The sequence below is a fragment of the Hippopotamus amphibius genome, chromosome 3, assembly GCF_030028045.1.
Source record: "Hippopotamus amphibius kiboko isolate mHipAmp2 chromosome 3, mHipAmp2.hap2, whole genome shotgun sequence".
Lineage (NCBI taxonomy): Eukaryota > Metazoa > Chordata > Mammalia > Artiodactyla > Hippopotamidae > Hippopotamus > Hippopotamus amphibius.
In genome coordinates, this window is record NC_080188.1 from 25,580,720 (window position 1) to 25,599,570 (window position 18,851).

The window sequence follows — 18,851 nt, forward strand, 5'->3', positions numbered from 1 at the left end:
TGAATGACTGGAGTGTGAACAGTTAAAAACAAAATTCAAAAAAATACTTCAATCTGGAAGCCCTCAACCTATTCAGTTTTGTGATCTTTGGCACCTTTGATTCCATAGAAAATTTTGAATATCAGGCTGCTTCAGCCATGATGTGAGAACATTTCCATGAAGATGTGTTAATTAGGTGTAGAGGTGACTAACCACTGCTGAACAATTGCATTAGGCAAGGCAAAAAAATGGAAACACAGGGAACAGTCATTCTTTGAGATGTGCATTGTTGCTTCACACCCAGAAAACAAGAGCTGGACAGCACTCTTCCCAGGGACATCTCTCTTTTTCTTGATGCTCCTAAATTCTTGCTAAGTAATTTTTCTCAGAAAGAGCTCAGGATACTCAACTCCCTTAGTCATACATATTTCAAAATCTAGAATCATCAGACCCTTAAATTAGCAGAGATTCACGTTCTGTTGCATAAATTTCTATAGGTCACATCATGAATTTATGAGTATTTGCTTGTATAGGGGTCCCTGTCTGAGTCTCCATAGTCCCTCTCTTCGTAGATAAGAGACCCTTTCAGGTCCCTGGTGACCATATTTGTATGTGTGTAGCTTTCCTTCCAGCCCTTAATAAATAATTTTGGGAGTGTTGGCACCTAATCCACCTTGAGCCAGTGAAATCCTCTTGAGAATTCAAAATTTGGAAATGATACATCCCAGGAAGGAAGTTGTTTCACTAATGTCAGTGCTCTACATAAAAAGTCAGGCACTTCCCACAGCTCAAGTTCCTGGAGCTGCCCTGATTTCCTCTTTTTCTGAGCTGTGAGGACTCAATTCTCTTTGGTATCTTAATGGGATTTGGGGCAGGAGAAGTGAACTCACCCAGGTGATCATAGTTGAAAAATCATGTGGTCATGGGGAAGCTTCTGGTGTTATGTGCAGTTTCTGAAGGTGATATCAATTAAATTTCTCATATTTATTGATTGCTGAATGGGTCAATCATAACAGATAGCAACAGTCAATTCAGTTATGCTTTCCAAAAGCTGTTTTTTAACCACTCACAACTGTAGTACCCAAATGCATGAGACATGTTATTCATTTTACAAACAATGCTTTGTTGGCTTTTCAAATTGCTTTGTACAAACTCCAGAGCCTTATCATGTGTGCATCAGTGATTCAGCATGTCCTGATTTTGATATGATGTGGGCAACTAACCAGATGACACGTGTCTAAAAATGATATCAATTAAGTGAGAAAAGCTGACCAGAAAATGATTTTCTCAAGTATCCCAAAAGCTCTTTAATAGTTCCACACATATTTTAATTTTATTTTAAAATATTATAATTATTTTTAAACTATAAGCATGTACACTGTGATGTGTCCTCTACCACATTTTATTGCATTCAAGACCATCATAATATTAACTTGTGCTGCCAGGTTAGCTTACGCGGAGCATAGAACACCGCGTAAAGCTTCCTTTTAATCCACCGCCAAGTACCTCCTAGAGACCAACCACCTACGAATGTATCTGAACCATCTGCAAAGGTGCCATTGATTACAGAGGCAGCTACAAAGCAGATGGGTAGTTTTCCTCCCTAATTCAGTGTAGCCCATGCCTGGTCACGTAAGATTTTAGAAGCAAGTGTTTCAATATTTGTTAGGATTTTCTCAATACCATACAAATAAAACATAACACAAAAATAATTGGTGCTGAGGGACATTTAAGACCATAATTCTCATCATAATTCCTGCCTTCAAATGTGTGTGCTCATTAAAATGGATGTCAACGTTTGAACTTATATGGTAAATCTATATTAACAACATATGGCTTTCACTTATTTCATCTGTATTTTATATGTTGAAATTCTCTATAAGATTTCATTTTATTAAAATTTTCCTCAGAGGAAAAATGTTTGAAAGCACTGGTTTAACAGGGTTTTTCAGCTGTAGCATTACTGACATTTTGGATTGGGGAATTCTTAATTATTGGGAGCTGTCCTGGGCACTGCAGGATGTTTAACAGCTTCCCTGGCCTCCACCCGCTAGATGCCAGTATCCACCCTCCACCGCAAGCCTGACAATCAAAACTGTCTCCAGATATTGTTAAATGTCCCCTCTTGGTAGAAATTATCCCTGGTTGAAAAGAATTGGCTAAGTCGTAGAATCATAAGGATGCCACACTTTAGTAATTCCTAGAGAATATTCACATCTTCACAATTTTTTTATTCATAAGCAGCTGTTCAACAAAGAATATAGTAAAGGAGAGAGATAATATTTTTAAGCGTTTTTAAATATTTATTGTGTTGTCTTATTGAGGGTGTTTCAAACACTATGCAAGCCTTAAAAAGAATGTGGTGGCATTGTATTTTCAGACAAGATATTCATGATATATTGTGAAATGAAAAAATTAATCAAGTCATATGATTATGGAAGCAGGAAGCAGAAAGTAATCTAGTAAAATCCTTTTATGTCCTAAATTCTGGAATACAACCAGTCTTCAAATCTTTTGTGAAACACTTAAAAAATTGTTAATTAAACTTGAAAATTCCTTTTGCTCTTGTCTAATGCTCAAATCAATCTGATTAATTGACCAACATCCTGTCTAAGAAAGGCTTCAAAGAGAATCTTCACTTTTATCTTTCATAAAGAAAGCCAAACAGAAATTGGGAAGGTCCAGGGTTTTTTCTAATAATGTTTTTAGGAACAAGGTGCCTGTTAGGTTAACGCAAATAACCAAAACAATAACTTGCCTTGACAGCCTCAAAAAACATAGGTATGAAAAGAACTCTGTCAAATTTACATGCACTGTTGATGAGGGTGTAAATTGATTCAACTTCTATGAAGGGCAATGTGGCAAACTTTAAAATGCATATACCACTTCTTTATAACAATTCTCTTTCTAGAAATATTCAGTCAATGTAGTCAGTATAGTAGAGTGTACCAGTATATTCAGAGCATCTTTATTTGTAAAAGTAAAATATATAAAACAACATAAATATCCACTAAAGGGTGATTAGGAAAATAAATGATGGTATTTCCATATAACTCAATACATTACAGTAACTTTTTTTACAGATAGCTGATTATTTACTAATATGGAACCAAATCCAAGATGCATTATCAATGAAAACAAGCTAGGTTCAGAACAGGGTGTGTGGTAGTCTTCTAACTAAGAAGTTCCCCCATAAGAAGACACAGCTGGGCTTCTATTTGCACACAGAGTATGTATGGGAATTTTCCAATGTTGTAACTCCTGGGGCTTAAGGTAAAAAGGAAGCTTATTATTAAATTTGAATTTTGGATTTTTTTAAATTGTGATTACACCTTATTTTGTGAAAAGGGACCATGTAAATAGTTTTTTAAAGAAAACTGTTTTGTCAATTCCAGAGTGATATCAAATGTTTGTATGAGTGGACTGGCCATGTGAATTTCAGTTTCTCTCAGACAGTGCAGTCCCCAAAACCAGCCTAGGCATGAGAAAATGGAGGGATAATGGAAACCCAGGTAGGATATCTAGAGTCAGGACCCTTGGGTTTGCATAGATACATAAGCTAAACTGGAGCTGGTAAATATGGTGTAAACACTGATCATAGGATCATGTTTCTTTACTGGTTATATGCTATCTACTGGGTTTAGGTAAACCAGGGTCTCAGAGATGAATCTGACAAATTTCTCTAACAGCAGGGAGTGTGAGGCATCAAAAGTCATGAAGGACAAATTTTGTTGTTGTTGTTGTTGTTGTTGTTGTTGCTTTTCTTATTGTATCATTAGGTTGTAGCAGGGGAGGAAGGTGGGCTTTGATGCATAACGTCCATGTTCTCCTTCTCATAAAGCCGGACTTGCTGCAGATGCTGGAAAAGACCTTGCTAGGAGGCTAGTAAATAAAGGAAGGGCCATGGGATAATAATAGCTATAATAACGGCCATCATTTGTGGGGTACTTACTAAGTATGAAGCACTGGGCTAAGAGCTTCGCACACATTATCTCTTTTAATCCTCACAGCCATTCTAGGCAGTCGGTGTTTTGATTAAGGGGACTGAGGCTCCTGCAGAGAAATTAACTAGCGCAACCTTACACTGCTAGTGAACAGCAAGGAAATATTCAAATTCCATCTGCCTGTCTTCAAAATTTTTAATCACAAAATTTTGATGCCAACTGGTAGGCATGATTCAGGGCTGGAAAGCCTGAAAATGAAAGTCACCGTCCTTACGATGCCATCTTTTCTCTCTCTCGCCATGACAGGATCACAACCACAGCTGCGTGTATGATGGATCTACGAAGATACCCTCTGGATGAACAAAACTGCACCCTGGAGATTGAAAGTTGTGAGTTACTTGGCCAGGGGAACAAAAAAGAGGGATGTCTGCTTGACCCAATTAAATTCAACCTTGTGCTGAGTAATTGATACCAGGATATTTTTAGCTACACTACTCTGCCAACTTTTCAAAGGGTTCGCAGTAACATTTTCCTCTGTATTGGAGGCTTAAGGTTCACTTCAATACAGCTATCTCTTTGAACCGCTAAGGAAAGTCCACTTATTTTAGCTGGACAATTTATAAATTCATGCTTTCTCCTTCTCAGAATTGAATTTCTCCCAAGACCTTCCAATACCCAAGCTGTGTGAATAAGAAAGGAAAAATATTTTAATGCAAAAAGACTTTCTGAGATTGTTTTTGGCTCTGTAGTCTGTCCACCTGAAGGACTGTAAATTACTGTCTTTTAGAAAAACACTACAGTAAAGTTTTGTGTGCAATTGTCTTTCTTCATGGGAAGAACAAGATGATAAATGGTATTCATGAGGCTTGTGGTTTAGCTTTGTCTTCTTGGGCTATTTTTCATTGATTGCTTTCTTAACAATTAGAATATTTTAGTCACTAAGGTTTAATCTGATTGATTATCTTGGTTTCATTGTTTCTCAACCATCAACCTGCAGACATTTGATCCCATTTATTGTGAATACCAGTCCAAGGCCATTTCTGGTCTTCAGGGGCACAGAAAGTGCCATAGGTAATTCAGAGGATTGCAATATCACTTAATAAAATATGAGACTAGACAGATATTTATTTAGATCATTTAAAATGCTTCCCAGACATAAACATCAAAATGGTAAAGAAAAATGGGAAAATTCCAGGTGATCCTCTAGTATTATTAAACAATAAATGTATTCCCCATTGTCTGATTATTAAGTAATTACATTCATTTTCTAGTGTTACTGAATACAGACATAGAAATAAAGATGTTTATGTAGATATAGATATAGATTCAGGCATAGACATTATTACCACCAGAACCTGGGATGAATAACATTCATAAGCTATTCTTTAATTAATATTCTAATTTTAAAATGCATTACATAAATAAGTTGGCTGAAAGTTTTTAATATGTGAAAGTATTAATGGTGACTTTTGGTTTAAATGCCAATGACAAGCAAATTCAAACTATAGGAATGAAATATAAACCCAGTAATTTATTACTGGCTAATGTTTTATAAATAAGAACTTTAGCTAAGTAGGTAAGCCATTAGCTTTTGGAACTGACATGGAAAGAGAATTCATACAGGTTGTCTTTTACTCTTGACCTTTCTTCCACTGATTGTGATTTTTTTTACCTTTGCTTCTGCTGGACCACATTAGGACATGACAATCTGTCAAAATTCCAAGATCTAATGTCTACATCATTCACTTAAAGAAGCAATGAATTTTGCCGACTACTTGAATTGATTCTGTGCATAAATTATCATTCTCCCGAAATTCATATTTTATGTAATATACATATTGAGTCTTTCTGTTATTACAGGTTTACATTTTTCTTTAAGTAGGAAATTTTCTTTATTCATATTTAGAAAATAGATAACTTTTAGGTCCATTTACCACATCATACAATGACCAAAACCAATACTATAAATGAGGCAGAATTAAACATAACTTTTGTGGCGCAGGGATGGGGAAGGCCCAAACAATCACAGAGTCCAAAGTTATCGTAAGATATGGTGTCAGGCAATAAGTAGTGACCCAGGTATGTGATAATCATTGAGGTAATTCAGTAAGGTGCAATCAGTTGTCTAGACAGTTGGATGAGGTATGGTAACTGGGACCCTAAAATCAATTAATACATAGGACTGTAGGCAGATGGTGACCATCATAAAGTGATCCAACAGCAGATCACAGATCTCTAGTCCCTAAAGATGTTTGCCTAAAGCAAAGCAGAAACCCAGGCCTGTAAGAATTTGTGTAATGAGGAGTGTAGAAAGATAGGAACTTGGGAGAAAGGGAAAAAACAGGGAACTGCCTTCTATGCGTACAAAAGCTAGGCATTAATATAACACCTCTGTAACAGAAGTCTTTCTAACAATATTTGAGAGAGAATGTATCTGAGGCTCAGAGAAGTAAACTAACTTACCCGAGGCCACAAGGTAAAGATAGTGGTGAAGTGGGGATTCAGACACAGGTAATCTATTCTCTATAATAGAATCTTGTAATTAACTGCTGGGAAAGGAAGCAGAATGTCAATGATTAGAAGTACAGCACAAATCAGAACCACTCCCAGCTAGATTAAGGATGCTGAATCAACCAAAGACTGGTCTATATTTCCTAAAATTATCCCTGATAAAAGTTAGAGTAGATCCCAGAAGCTGAAGCAGAATTTAGCTCTTAGGTCGTGTCAAATGATTGCAACTGTGGAGAAAGGGTAGTTTGTAAACCAAGAAGTCCTGATTCTATTGATGTTACCCTAAAAAGCAAAATTTAAAAGCCTCAAATGACAACATTGCTTAGCTCTAATACTTTCCTTAAAATGTATCCCTTCTTAACAATAGATAAACCAATGTAAAGAGATCTTAAATCTTAAGAGAATAACTTCAAGAGACGAAGTAACATATAGGCAATACTATGGAGTCCAAATGAGCTTTGCTTGTTCCTGCCTAAGTACATAATCGATATGCTGCTAAGTGTTAATAAATATTAAATTTGTTATCCATCTATTTTTTAACTCTTCAAGAAGAAACATGTGTTGCATTATTTGCTGAAACAGGTCTCCCTGAATTGCCATTTTATGAAGACCATAACTGAGCTTTAAAGTGATTACAAATGAGAGAGTCTAGTGTCAGTTGGGGAATAGGAATGATAAAGTAGACATTTCACCAATATAAGATTGAACCAATCATACTTTTGAGACCAATATAATAGCAACTTTATCTACCTTACAAAATTTACTAGTCTGTATTCTCTTCCATTACAATCCCAAGGATGGGGAAATGTTTTCTTTGGTTAGGTTCTTTGAGACAAATTAAAGATGTTTTGTTTTTCTTTAATGTCATCTAACTGAGTAAAATTAGGAGGGCCATAAAGCGTTGTTAAATTGAAAATTTACTTGAACTTGGAGCACAGTAATAGCTTCATAGCCCTGGGATGCTATAAAATGAGTTAATGGCACATGGAAAAAATCAATCAAGGAATTTAGTATTAAAAGGACTTGGAATTCGAAATCGATAAAGCTATCACATAAAGGTTTGATAACTACAAGTCTCATGGAAATATAGAAGGGCTTTGGGACAACAATCACAAAGGAGTCTAATGCCTCTTCCTATGTATTTTCTGCAGCAATGATTGAAGAACATCTCAACCCTAATCTCACCCTCTCGGTGTCAGCAGATAGTGCCGCCTCTCACTACCCCGTCCCCCAAATAGAGGCCATTTCTGGTCTGAAGTCTCTCAGCAGTCTCACCCATCTTCTTCTAAATGTCCTCATATCCTCACCATTCTAAGTGAGCCCCCTGTGTTTAAGAGGAAGAGGTGCTCCTCTTCCTTTTAAAGCTGACCCTGAACCCCTCCTTCCTCCTCTGGTGATTGAACTTCTCAAGTTCACACACACCTCCACCCCTGATCTTTCAGATCCTCAGTCTCACCCTCTCTGCTACCTCTTTTTTTCGCACAGCCTAAAAACAAGCTGAAAACTCCTCTCATAACAAACACCTCTATTCGATCCTCCTACTTCCCCTTCAGCTTTTTCTGATCTCTCTACTTCCTTTTTCTCAAAACTACTCTAAATAATTGTATGTATATGTTGTCTATTGCCTCAGCTTCCTCTCAACCCACTGTAACCTAGACCCTGCCTACCCATCTCCCACGTCCACTGACACTCTTCTCAGGAAGGTGGCAATGGACCTCTTTTTACACACCATTTTTATTCCAATGATCTCCAAATGTATAGCTCCAGCTCATGGCCCTCGAATCTGTCATACAGAGTGAAGTAAGTCAGAAAGAGAAAAACAAATACTGTAGGCTAACTCATATATATGGAACCTAAAAAAAAAATGGTACTGATGAACCTGGTGGCAGGGCAAGAATTAGGATGCAGCTCAGATCTCTTTTAAGCCCCAGATCGATGTACACCGTACTTTTCTTGGCATATCTACTTTGATGTTTCAAAGCATCTTAAACTTAACTTTCTTAAAACTTATCAATTTTTCCCTCACAAATGAGTTTCCTTTCCAGCCTTCTTAATCTCACTCTCCAACCAGAATCCTGTTGACAGCTTCCTCCCCCTCACACTCCTCCCATCCAATCTATTGTCAAGTACCATCCATTCTACTTGCCAGATACTTATCAAAACCATTCACTTCTCTCCAGCCCACTGCCACCCATCTTCTCTAAACCACCATGACTTCTTGCCTGAATCATTGTAGCCACCTTGCTATTGATCTTCTTACTTTTACCCTTGACTCCCACCAACTCATTTTCTACCCAGTAGCCAGAGTCATCTTTGCAAGATGTCAATTGGATCATATTATTCTATGCTTTAAAATATTCAGACTTCTCATCACACCAAGAAAACTTTCCATGCTTCCTAATTTGACTTTCAAGCTTCTGAGGGACTGACCCTTCCTCAGTATCGCCATTCTCACCTGAAGCCACCTTTCCCTTGCCTACTGCATGAAATTCCAACACCACAGGTTCTCTATTTCTTGCAGACTGATCTTTCTTCTTTCTCATCATCTTATCTTCACCATCTTGTTCCTTCTGGCCAAAGTGCTTTCCCCATGATGGTTCTTTTGGCTTTTCCTCTTCTCATCTTTCAGTTCTCATTTAAGATGCTACCTCCAACAAAAGGCTTTCCTGCGAATCCAACCTGAACCCCCAGTATTTCTTTCAAAATTCTGTTACTTTCTCATACAGCATTTAGTAGTGTTTGTTTGCTTCTGCATTTATTGTTTCTTCCCTCTGACGATTAAAAACTCCATGTAGGAAAGGATCATTGTTTTGTTCACAACAAAATAATTAAAACCCAGCCTAGTACCTGACAATAAATATTCATGAAGTGAATGTAGGCTAAATTTCTTAGCTCCAAACTTTTCGAGTCTTTTGAATTTTGAAAGATAAGTCTAGTCAATATTTTTCAGATAAGATTTAAGGAAGGAATGTTTTACTTGCAATAAAATATTCTCTCACTTATGCAATTTTATATTCATGTTTTAAGACCATCTCAAAAATTTAAGATTGTAAATGTTCAACCAAGAGCCAGATAATGAAAAACCTAACATTTTAATTATGTTAGGAATTTTCATAGACTGGTAAGCGTGATAAACCACTACAATCTTTGTGCTTCACTTGAGTTGTGAACTGTCTACATCCCTCACACCTGAATCACAACCAATTTATCAAACAAAGGTAGCACTTAGTGATACCTGGTTATTTTTATACTTGTTTCTTATTTTTTAAAATGGTTTGGAAACTTTTAACGTGGGCATTGTCTTAATGTATTCAGTTTAATGAAGCATTTATTCAATCCATCTCTTAGTCTCAGAAAATTGTCATTGTATTGATTTAAACATCTTGATAGTAGCAACATCTACACAGAGTGTCAAGCCATAGTCATGTTTGATTATTTCCAAAATAATTTTTTTCCTTGTCCACAAAAATAGCAAGTGATAAGAAAAATGTGTCTAATAAAATGACCTAATTTATCTATGGAAAATTCCAAGAAAATGTGAGGTTTACAGAGCTGAACTGCTAGATTTTAGTTATATAATGTGTTATAGTAACACCTGGAATTAACATTAGTGTCCAGACATGAGGCAGGAGCACTTCTGCAAAAGTCTGCCCTTGTAAAGTCACAAATGGAGAATCACTCCCTGTTCTCAGTGCCATGTTAAGATAATTTCCTTCAGAGGAGGAGACCAAGATATTTGGGAAGAAAATTTTAGGGAGGCATAATAGCCATTTCTGAATGTTTTAAATGCTGTCATAGAAGAGAAATCTTACGTTTGGTGTTTCTCAGTGTATTAATCAAGATTCTCCAGAGAAACAGAAACAATGGGATGTATACATACAGAGAGATGAGATTTATAATAAGGAATTGGCTCATGCAATGATGGAAGCTGATAAGTCCCAAAATCTGCAGGGTGAGTCAGCAAACTAGAGAGCTGATGGTATAGTTCCAGTCTGAAGGCCAGCAGTCTTGAGACCCAGGAGGAGCCAGTGCTTCAATTTGAGTCTAAAAAGAAGGAAAAGGCTGATTGTCCCAGTGCAAAGATAGGCAGGAGGAAGTCTCTCTTACTCCATAGAGGGTCAGTCTTTTTGTTTTAATTCAGGCCTTCCACTGATTGGATGAGGTCCACCCACATTAGGGAGGGCAGTCTACTCAGTGTACCAGTTTAAATGCTAAGCTCATCCAAAAACACCCTCCTGAAAACACACAGAATAATGTTTGACCAAATATCTGGGCACCCTGGGGCCCAGTCAAGTTGACACAGAAAATTAATCATCACACCCAGAGTGCTAGATTTGAACCCATTCAATTCAAATAGCATTTTTTAAGTGGTGACTACAAACTCTTTGTGTGAGAATAAGTGCTGGTGATACAGCAACAACCAAGCAGACAGATGGCAGAAGTGGCCAGAAGGTAGATGCAGAATCGAAAAAAAAAAATACTATCCAATAACCAGAAAGGCCCATTCATGAAAAAGTTCCCCCTTAGAAAGACTTCTTTCCAACAGAGACACTTCAATTAATTGGAAATGGCCACCTACCAGTTTTAATGTAGAAGACATTCCTCATTGAGAGGGCTGTTAATTATATAGCCTTAAAGATCTCTTTGAGCCCTAAAATTTAGAACTCTGGGAGTTATTCAGTTTAGTTACATTACCAGTAAATTACTTTATGTGCTTGCTTAAAATATTGGTTATAAAGTGATCCTGATTTATAAAGTATATTAGAACATTTTAAAAAGTTATGAGTAGATGAATATATAAATACAAGAAAAATATGAAATGTAGGACAATTACAAGCAAAGCCTTTGAATCATTCTTACTTTATCGCTGCCTGCCAAATCATTAATTCTGATCTGAAATAAAAATAGCATCTACAACATGCTGCACACTTTCTATTCACGGATACTAAACACCAAAAATAACAGAAGTAAATTGAACTTCATGAATGATTCATGGCTTCCCTTGCTTTATGTCCCCATTGTCAAGGAAATTAGCAGCATTGGATATCTTCTTAGATAAATTTGATTTTGCCATATTCAGTAGACTACTTAATGAAAATGAATATTTCACATTTATGTTCATAGAAATGTTAACGAATTTTAGGGCCCATAGTCTTTTTGATGAGCAGGGCGGGTGGGTGTAGGGAAGAAGGGAATCTTTTCTGAATTAATGTATTCCTTTTTCCAGGCTGCTTTTTTGAAACTCTGGAAAAGCGGTCTTTCTGAAAAGTCTCTGATCTTTGAAAGTCAGAAAATAAAAGACAGTGGGGGAATGGAGTTCCTTTTATGAAAATTAGTTTCATAATCAACTTGTCTATAAAGTTAGCCTCATAGCTGTTTACTTCTACCCTCTAGACAATTTAAGTTTCTTTCCCATGCATGAGTAAGTGGCTGTGTAGATGGATGAGAAGCTCTCTGATTTACAGATTTAGAATTCTAGAAATTTCGTCTCTTCTTGATGTTCTGATGGATGACCATTTTGCTACTAGCTTCCAAAGAAGAAGTCAAAATAAAGTGTATTGTTTTCTCTAAAGGTTTTAGGTATTAACCAAACACTTAAAGACACAGTTTTGAATGGAACTTTTATCTTATAGAACTGGACACCCTTGCTAAACTGAAGGCTTTCGTTCACCTAGGATCCAAACGATAATAATGACTGCTGATATGCATTGACTATATATTACGGGCCAGGCACTTAACAGTTTCCTACTGAATATTCACCAAAACCCCTATTGTTTTACTCCATTTTACAGAGAAGAAAATCAAAGCCCCAAGGCAGTTACTTGCCCAGGTCACAAAACTATAGTGGTCCAAAAGGGATTTGAACTCAAGCAATCTGACTTGAACATCTAAGATTTACTCCCCATTCATACTGTCCGCAGAAAACTCCTCTCTAGCTTCCCCACTGTGTGGGAGTTGGGTGGTTTGGGAGTACGCTCTATCTGAATGCAAAGCACACACCTGAGAACAAAGCAGGTTTTAATTGGTCCTTCTCTCTACTGAATCAGTCTCAATTCAGTTCCTGTGTAAGCATTTATTTTCTGACATTTTTGCCAACGAAACTGAACACTGATATGATTTAAGAACAACTATTATTTTACCAGGTCACTTGTATAATTGCAGCAGATCATACAATGGTCAGAAACCCTTCTTCTAAATGGCTACAGATTCTCTTCCCTAAATCAATTTAGTGTTAGGCTTGACTGACTGCAATGGTGCTATAGTTTCCAAGAGTTTTTATTGCTCATAATTGTGATTCATGTTCATCTATAACCTTGAAAATGGACATATTCTCCTGAGAGGTCTTGACTTGGTTTGTTCTGTGAACCACATTCATATAGGAACCAAATAATTAATATAGATAATGTAGTTTTCATTTCAGTGTCAATTTCCATGTTTAAGTTGCTTTATTCTTATCTTCAAGATCAAAGATTTTAGAAGGGAGATTTTTAAAAAATATCGACACCCATAACATCACCCCCGACCAATAACATCAGAATTTGCAGAAGGTGAGCCCTTCCACAAGCAATTTTTCAGCTCTCCAGGTGATTTTAATATACGGCCATGTATGACTGCCGCTGCTCTAAGGCTGTCATGCTTTAAATTTTTGCTTTTCAATTTTTTTCACCATCTCTTCAATAGACCCAGCTCTCTAAATGGGAAACAGAATGGAAACACAGAAATGAAAGAAGAAAGTACAGCAAAGAACAGAAAATAGCACAATTTCTTTCAAAGGAAAAAAATCACTGAAATGATCAAAGGAAAAAATTGAAACTATTCTTTCCTTTATCCCCTCTGGCAGAAGGCTCCAATATGTTTTTTTCTTTAAAAGTGCATGCCTTGAAATAAATAGGTAGACCAATGGACCCTGCCTTTCATTGGAAATAAGTGCTTCAATCAGATTTTCAAATCCATGTAATAATGAGTCAAGTTGTTACAAGACACTATTTTAAAGTCCTGATATATATACCATATATTGATATGAATGCAATCAATGAAACTTTAATTTGTATGATGCTGTGGTAAATGGAGTTATCTACTTGGGAAAGAGAGGCATGGACATTAGCTGTTTTCGTAACATTAGCCATCATGTTAAAAAAAAAAGCTAGTTAACAATTTATTCCTGAATGAATACATAGCAACAGGCTGTACAGGAATAGTTTATTGTCTGTTTTTGGTTTTTATTTTACTTTATTTTTTAATCGAACAAAAGATTCTTTAAATTTTTATAGTACTTTACAATTTTCAAAAGTTTCACATACATGATTTCATGTAATCTCATAATAACCCTGTTTCCCCCACCCCCATGTTGCCCCTCCCCCTTCTCTCTCCCCGCTGGTAACCGCTAGTTTGTTCTCTGTATCTGTGAATCTGCTTCTTTTTGGTTTGTTTTTTTTTTATTAGTTTGTTGTAATTTTTGAGAGTCTACATGTAAGTGATATCATACAGTATTTTTTACAGGAATAGTTTTATCAAACCGAAATTGAGCAAGGTCTATTTCTTTTGACCATAAGAAATGAAATAATTTCTCTGTTCATCTCCTGCAACCTGTCTCATAGGCAATGACTGTCCTTATTTGATTGTGTGGAAGAGCAGATTCGTCACAGAGCTCCCACTAGCTGACTGCATTGATTCCAAATAGATTGTATTCCCAGTACTGAGATTATGTAGACCTACAATTCAGACAAGAAACTTCACTGAGTAGAGCCAAAGAATTGCCTGCTCTTACCTCCAAAACTGTCAGAGTGGAAACCCATCATTTGTCTGATAAGCTCCCTGAGGTGCTTGTCAAACGTTCACATGCTTACAGGGAGCTTGTTAAGATGCATTCTGCTTTAATGAGCTTGGGCTGGGGCCCAAAGGGCTGTGTTTCTAGCACAGTCCCAGGTGATGCTGGTGCTATTGGCCTACAGACCACACTTTGAGTAATAAGAATCTGGAGAAAGTTAGAAAAAGAAAAACAGAAAGCTCTGTCTCACCTGTGCCCCTCCTCAATCTGCTTTCCCAGCCTGTTTGCTTCCTACTGAGATTTAAATAACTAGCTGTTGTCACAGTGGTTCCTTAGCACTTGATTCAAGAGAGTTTTGAGTTTTAAATTAACTGAGGCAGAAAGTCATTTTCAGATGACTTGAATAATTTCCAAACACTGAAATCTGAACAGCTTAGATGCTTTTAGGCACCCTAGGCATGTAACATTCCTGGCTTACTATTTAATATATGGAAGCTTCTCAGATGTAGTAGGTCATTAGAACTCTTAAGCCCACATTAAAAATAATATCTGCTGGAATATTTTGTACTTAGAAAGGATTTAATTTTAATGAAGGAAAAAATAATGAAAAATATTCTATTTGATTTTCTTTTTTTTAAATTTTTATTGGCGTATAGTTGCTTTACAGTGTTGTGTTAGTTTCTACTGTACAGGACAGTGAATCAGCTATACAGGTATATAGATATAGATGATAGATAGATTATAGATATAGATATAGATATAGATATAGATATAGATATAGATATAGATATAGATATCTCCCCTCTTTTTTGGATTTCCTTCCCATTTAAGTCACCACAGAGCATTGAGTAGAGTCCCCTGTGCTATAGAGTAGGTCCTCATTAATTATCTATTTTATACATAATAGCAATAGTGTATATCTGTCAACCCCAATCTCCCAATTCATCTCACCTCCTCCTTTTTCCCTTGGTATCTATGTGTTTGATTTTCATGTCTACAAACTAGAGGTTTTAGTGGAAGGAGCATAGAGTTACACCTTCACTATCTAGAGATCTGGGATTTAACAAGTCATTCTGAAGAATTCAAGTTTGCTAGACTTTTTTAACTATTTTGATGCAAACCTTTCTCAGTAGAGAACTCTAAAAATCATTTATTCTTCTTGGATGATTCAGGGTCATAAATGTAATCATTTTTCATGATGTGATGAAGCTCTAGCTTCATCTGAAGCAAAGGGAAGTGTAAGAACTTGCACTCTGATCCTCATGGTGACCTTCATTTAAGACCTACTTTTCTAAGAGTCTTCCTTGGTGGAGTGATGAATGCCGCTTTCTACATAATTAATGTGCCAACAAAAGAAATGTCCATCTCTAAGTCAATTAGGCATGTTTCTACAACTCAAAAAAAAGAGGGGGCATTTTCCTGGCAGAGTTCTCATTTTTAGGTAACATAACCTCTTCATTGGGGATCAGTAGCAGCTCTTCCTGAATCATTCATTTCAATGTCTCAGCCATTGTCCAGGTCCTCAGTGTCACCTCTTCATCACCTCCTTCCATCCTAACTGCCATGGTGATGGGTTCTCAAGTCACCTTCATTCATGCAGTGTCCAGTTACTGAGTTACACGGGTTTTTTACATGTGATACCCTATTCTCACTGTTGCTGCCATTAATCTCTTCCTCTTTGAATTTGTACATGCTATACATGCCAAAACAGTACCTTACTCTTTAGAAGAAAGATAGTTTACATAATTGTCGTCTGACTGTAGATGGGAAGTATTAGGAAGTGTCTCCCCCAAGAAATGCAAAATGATACTCTTCCTATTGTCCTCCTGATTATTTACTTCAAACCTTTAATCTAGTAACATAATCAAAGGGCCAAGCCTGAGTTTGCTAAATTTTCAGTTTCCTAACCAGTATGTAGAGTTATAATGAAACTAAATTTTCTTCCTAGGTTGCACGAAGGTTAAGAAGTATCCTTTTGCTACTGTGATATCAGGTCATAGTTACTCTTCTTAAAATTGTACTTTGAAAAGAATTTCATGCATAAGCAGTATTTAAAATTCCATATTTTGTTCCATTTGGGGCTGAACAATAATAATGAATGATAACAATAATTGAATATTATAAATATTACAACTAATAGTAATATGAGTAGAAGTGCTAGAGCATAAGTAGCAAAAGCTAAAGCCAAAGCATGCTGAGATAGGATGTCTCAGATGCTACATTCACTTGCCAAAATGTAGACCATGAAGAAGCAGTCCACCTGGGTCAAGCCAAGCTCACCTTGGTCAAGGTGAGCAGTATGTTGAGTATACCGGGAAGCACGAATGCATGCAGAAGGCTTAAACATGACAAAGATGACACAGGACACCAACACATGAGAAGCATCTTTTTGTGGAAAGTTCTTTCTTAAACAATAAAGATCTACCTGATAAGTAAATTGATCTTCTCTGAATCAAACCTCTGAAAAAATGAAAGAATGGACTTGCCATCAACCAAATTGAGGACAGCATCAGGAAGAGCCCAGAAAAGTTTTTAGACATTCTAAATTTGCACTGTCTATTAGACATCTAAGTGGAGATTCAAGTTTACAATTGAAAATCTGAGTCTAAAGTTCAGGGTAGAGATCCTATCTGGAATTGTAAATATGCAATTCATGAGCCTCTATATGTACTTACATCCATGCACCTAGATGATATCACCAAGGTAATTAGTGTAGCTAGAGAAGAGGACCAAGTGCTAAGCCTTGGCCAAACCAATACTTAGAGTTTAGGAAGATGATAGAAAACACAAGTATGGCAATTACTATGTGCAAGTGTACTATGTATAATAATTCATTTAAATTAAACCATGACTCTGCCATAGGTACCATTATTATCCCCATTTTACCAATGAGGAAACTGAGTCACAGTGGCATTATCTAATTTGTCCATGTTCACATGTAGTAAGTGGCAGAGTCAAATCTGCAAAGGAGACTGAGAGGGGTGATCGATGCGGGAGAAGGAAGCCTAAGAGAGAAGAGTATTCTGGAACCAAAGTAAAAAATTATTCTAGAAAAAAAGAGGTGATCATCTGGGTCAAATACACGTGATGAAACAAGTTAACTAAGAACTGAGAACTGACAGTTGGATTTGGCAACATGGAGTGAAAATCTAAATGCAGTAGATGTAAAGGAGGATAGCAGAAGAGAAAGTGGCCTCACCTGTAAAGTGCCTGGTACAGTGCTTAGCACATTTTAACTACTCAATAAATGGTGGTCACAGCCATCATCAGAGTACAGGGCAATCAGCTATTTGCTCTCAGAATTCTGAACTGCTTCAACTCTTGTATCAGTTGTAAGTACTCCTTTCTTCAGTTTTGTCACACTTGTCATCACTCTGATTGTTGCCACTGTTGTTGTCAATGTTCTCATCACTGTCCCCTCTTCATTTCTAACCATTTTCTCCCATCTCTTGGCTTTCACCTAAAAAGATGATTTTGTACGTCACTAGCCAATCAAAGCCCTCTTCTTCTCTCCTCCCAAACTGACTGATGACAGAGTGCCAGAAGCAACTGCTTGTCTCACTCTTGCTGGCTCTATTTGCCTCTTTCTAGGTTCCCAGAGGTTTCTGATTCTTTCATCATATGCAAGTATTTATTGTGTATATACCGTTCCTGACACTGTCAGTACTTCTAAGATGGCAAGATGACTATATCATAGTCCCCTGAGGCTACATTCCTAAAGTAGCATTTGTACAGATGCATGAATGCCATTCTCAAGAGTTTTAAACTATTAGAAATTAGATCATTCACCAGCAACATTCTGTTGCTATTTTAACATAGCATCAAAGTCCAATGCACTTTTTTGTCAGGTTCACAGGCCAGTGACTCAATTCCTTTTAGGTTAAGTTGGGATCACTTGAAAAGACTCTATGGGCACAACTCTCTCCCTAACAGTGGCAGCTTAAGTACAGCTACTGGTTTCAGCATATTCCTGTGCATCTCATTGCTAAGCAGACCACTTTCAGCATTCTTTTGTGTGACCTATGAAGCACCATGCAGATGAGTGCTCAGCCTGCATTTGAGAAACTGTGGCCCCTACACAACTGTAGGTAGAGTCTCCATTTCCCTAAGAGAGGAAGGGGGTGGGGGGTGGGCAACCACTGGTAAATTTTCCAGAAGTGTCCTTTTGTTGACTTAACTGTCTCTACCTAAGAGTTTGAGTAATCAAGTAGAATGTCAAGAAAGAAAAATTTGGTTAATAATTCAAACGTTTATTCACCCACACACTTCCTGTAATCCTTGTCAAGTATCATGAACTATTCCAGGCAGAACAAAGTCTCTGTCCAGATGCACCTTACAATCCATTATACAAAGATAGAAAAATGTCAAAACAAAGTCACTGGTATAAAATATAACGCAGGAGCATGATATGCAGTGACAAGTGTGTTGAAGAAAAGAAAGATGGAGTAGAGGGATGGAGAGGTGTGTGAGTAGAGGCAGACACATAGGCATGCTGTTTTGGATCAGGAAGTTATGCAAATCCAATAGTGTTAACACAAGGAAAAATAAGCCAGAGTGTGTCTACATCTCATAGGCATGGATGTTGAAAGATCTGTTCAGTTCCACCAAGATACTCAGCCATTCCGAACTGTGGGCTCCTGTCTTCCCCT

At 37.0% G+C, this 18,851-nt stretch overlaps 1 protein-coding gene across 2 annotated transcripts in view; it reads left to right on the forward strand.

Annotated features, from left to right (window-relative positions):
• Positions 1 to 18,851, forward strand: part of GABRB1 (gamma-aminobutyric acid type A receptor subunit beta1) — a 414,382-nt gene that overhangs the window by 302,477 nt on the left and 93,054 nt on the right. For both annotated transcript variants that reach the window (XM_057728438.1, XM_057728440.1), the window contains exon 5: positions 4,230 to 4,312. In XM_057728438.1, coding sequence (XP_057584421.1) covers positions 4,230 to 4,312 — 83 coding nt within the window. The remainder of the gene's footprint in view (positions 1 to 4,229; positions 4,313 to 18,851) is intronic.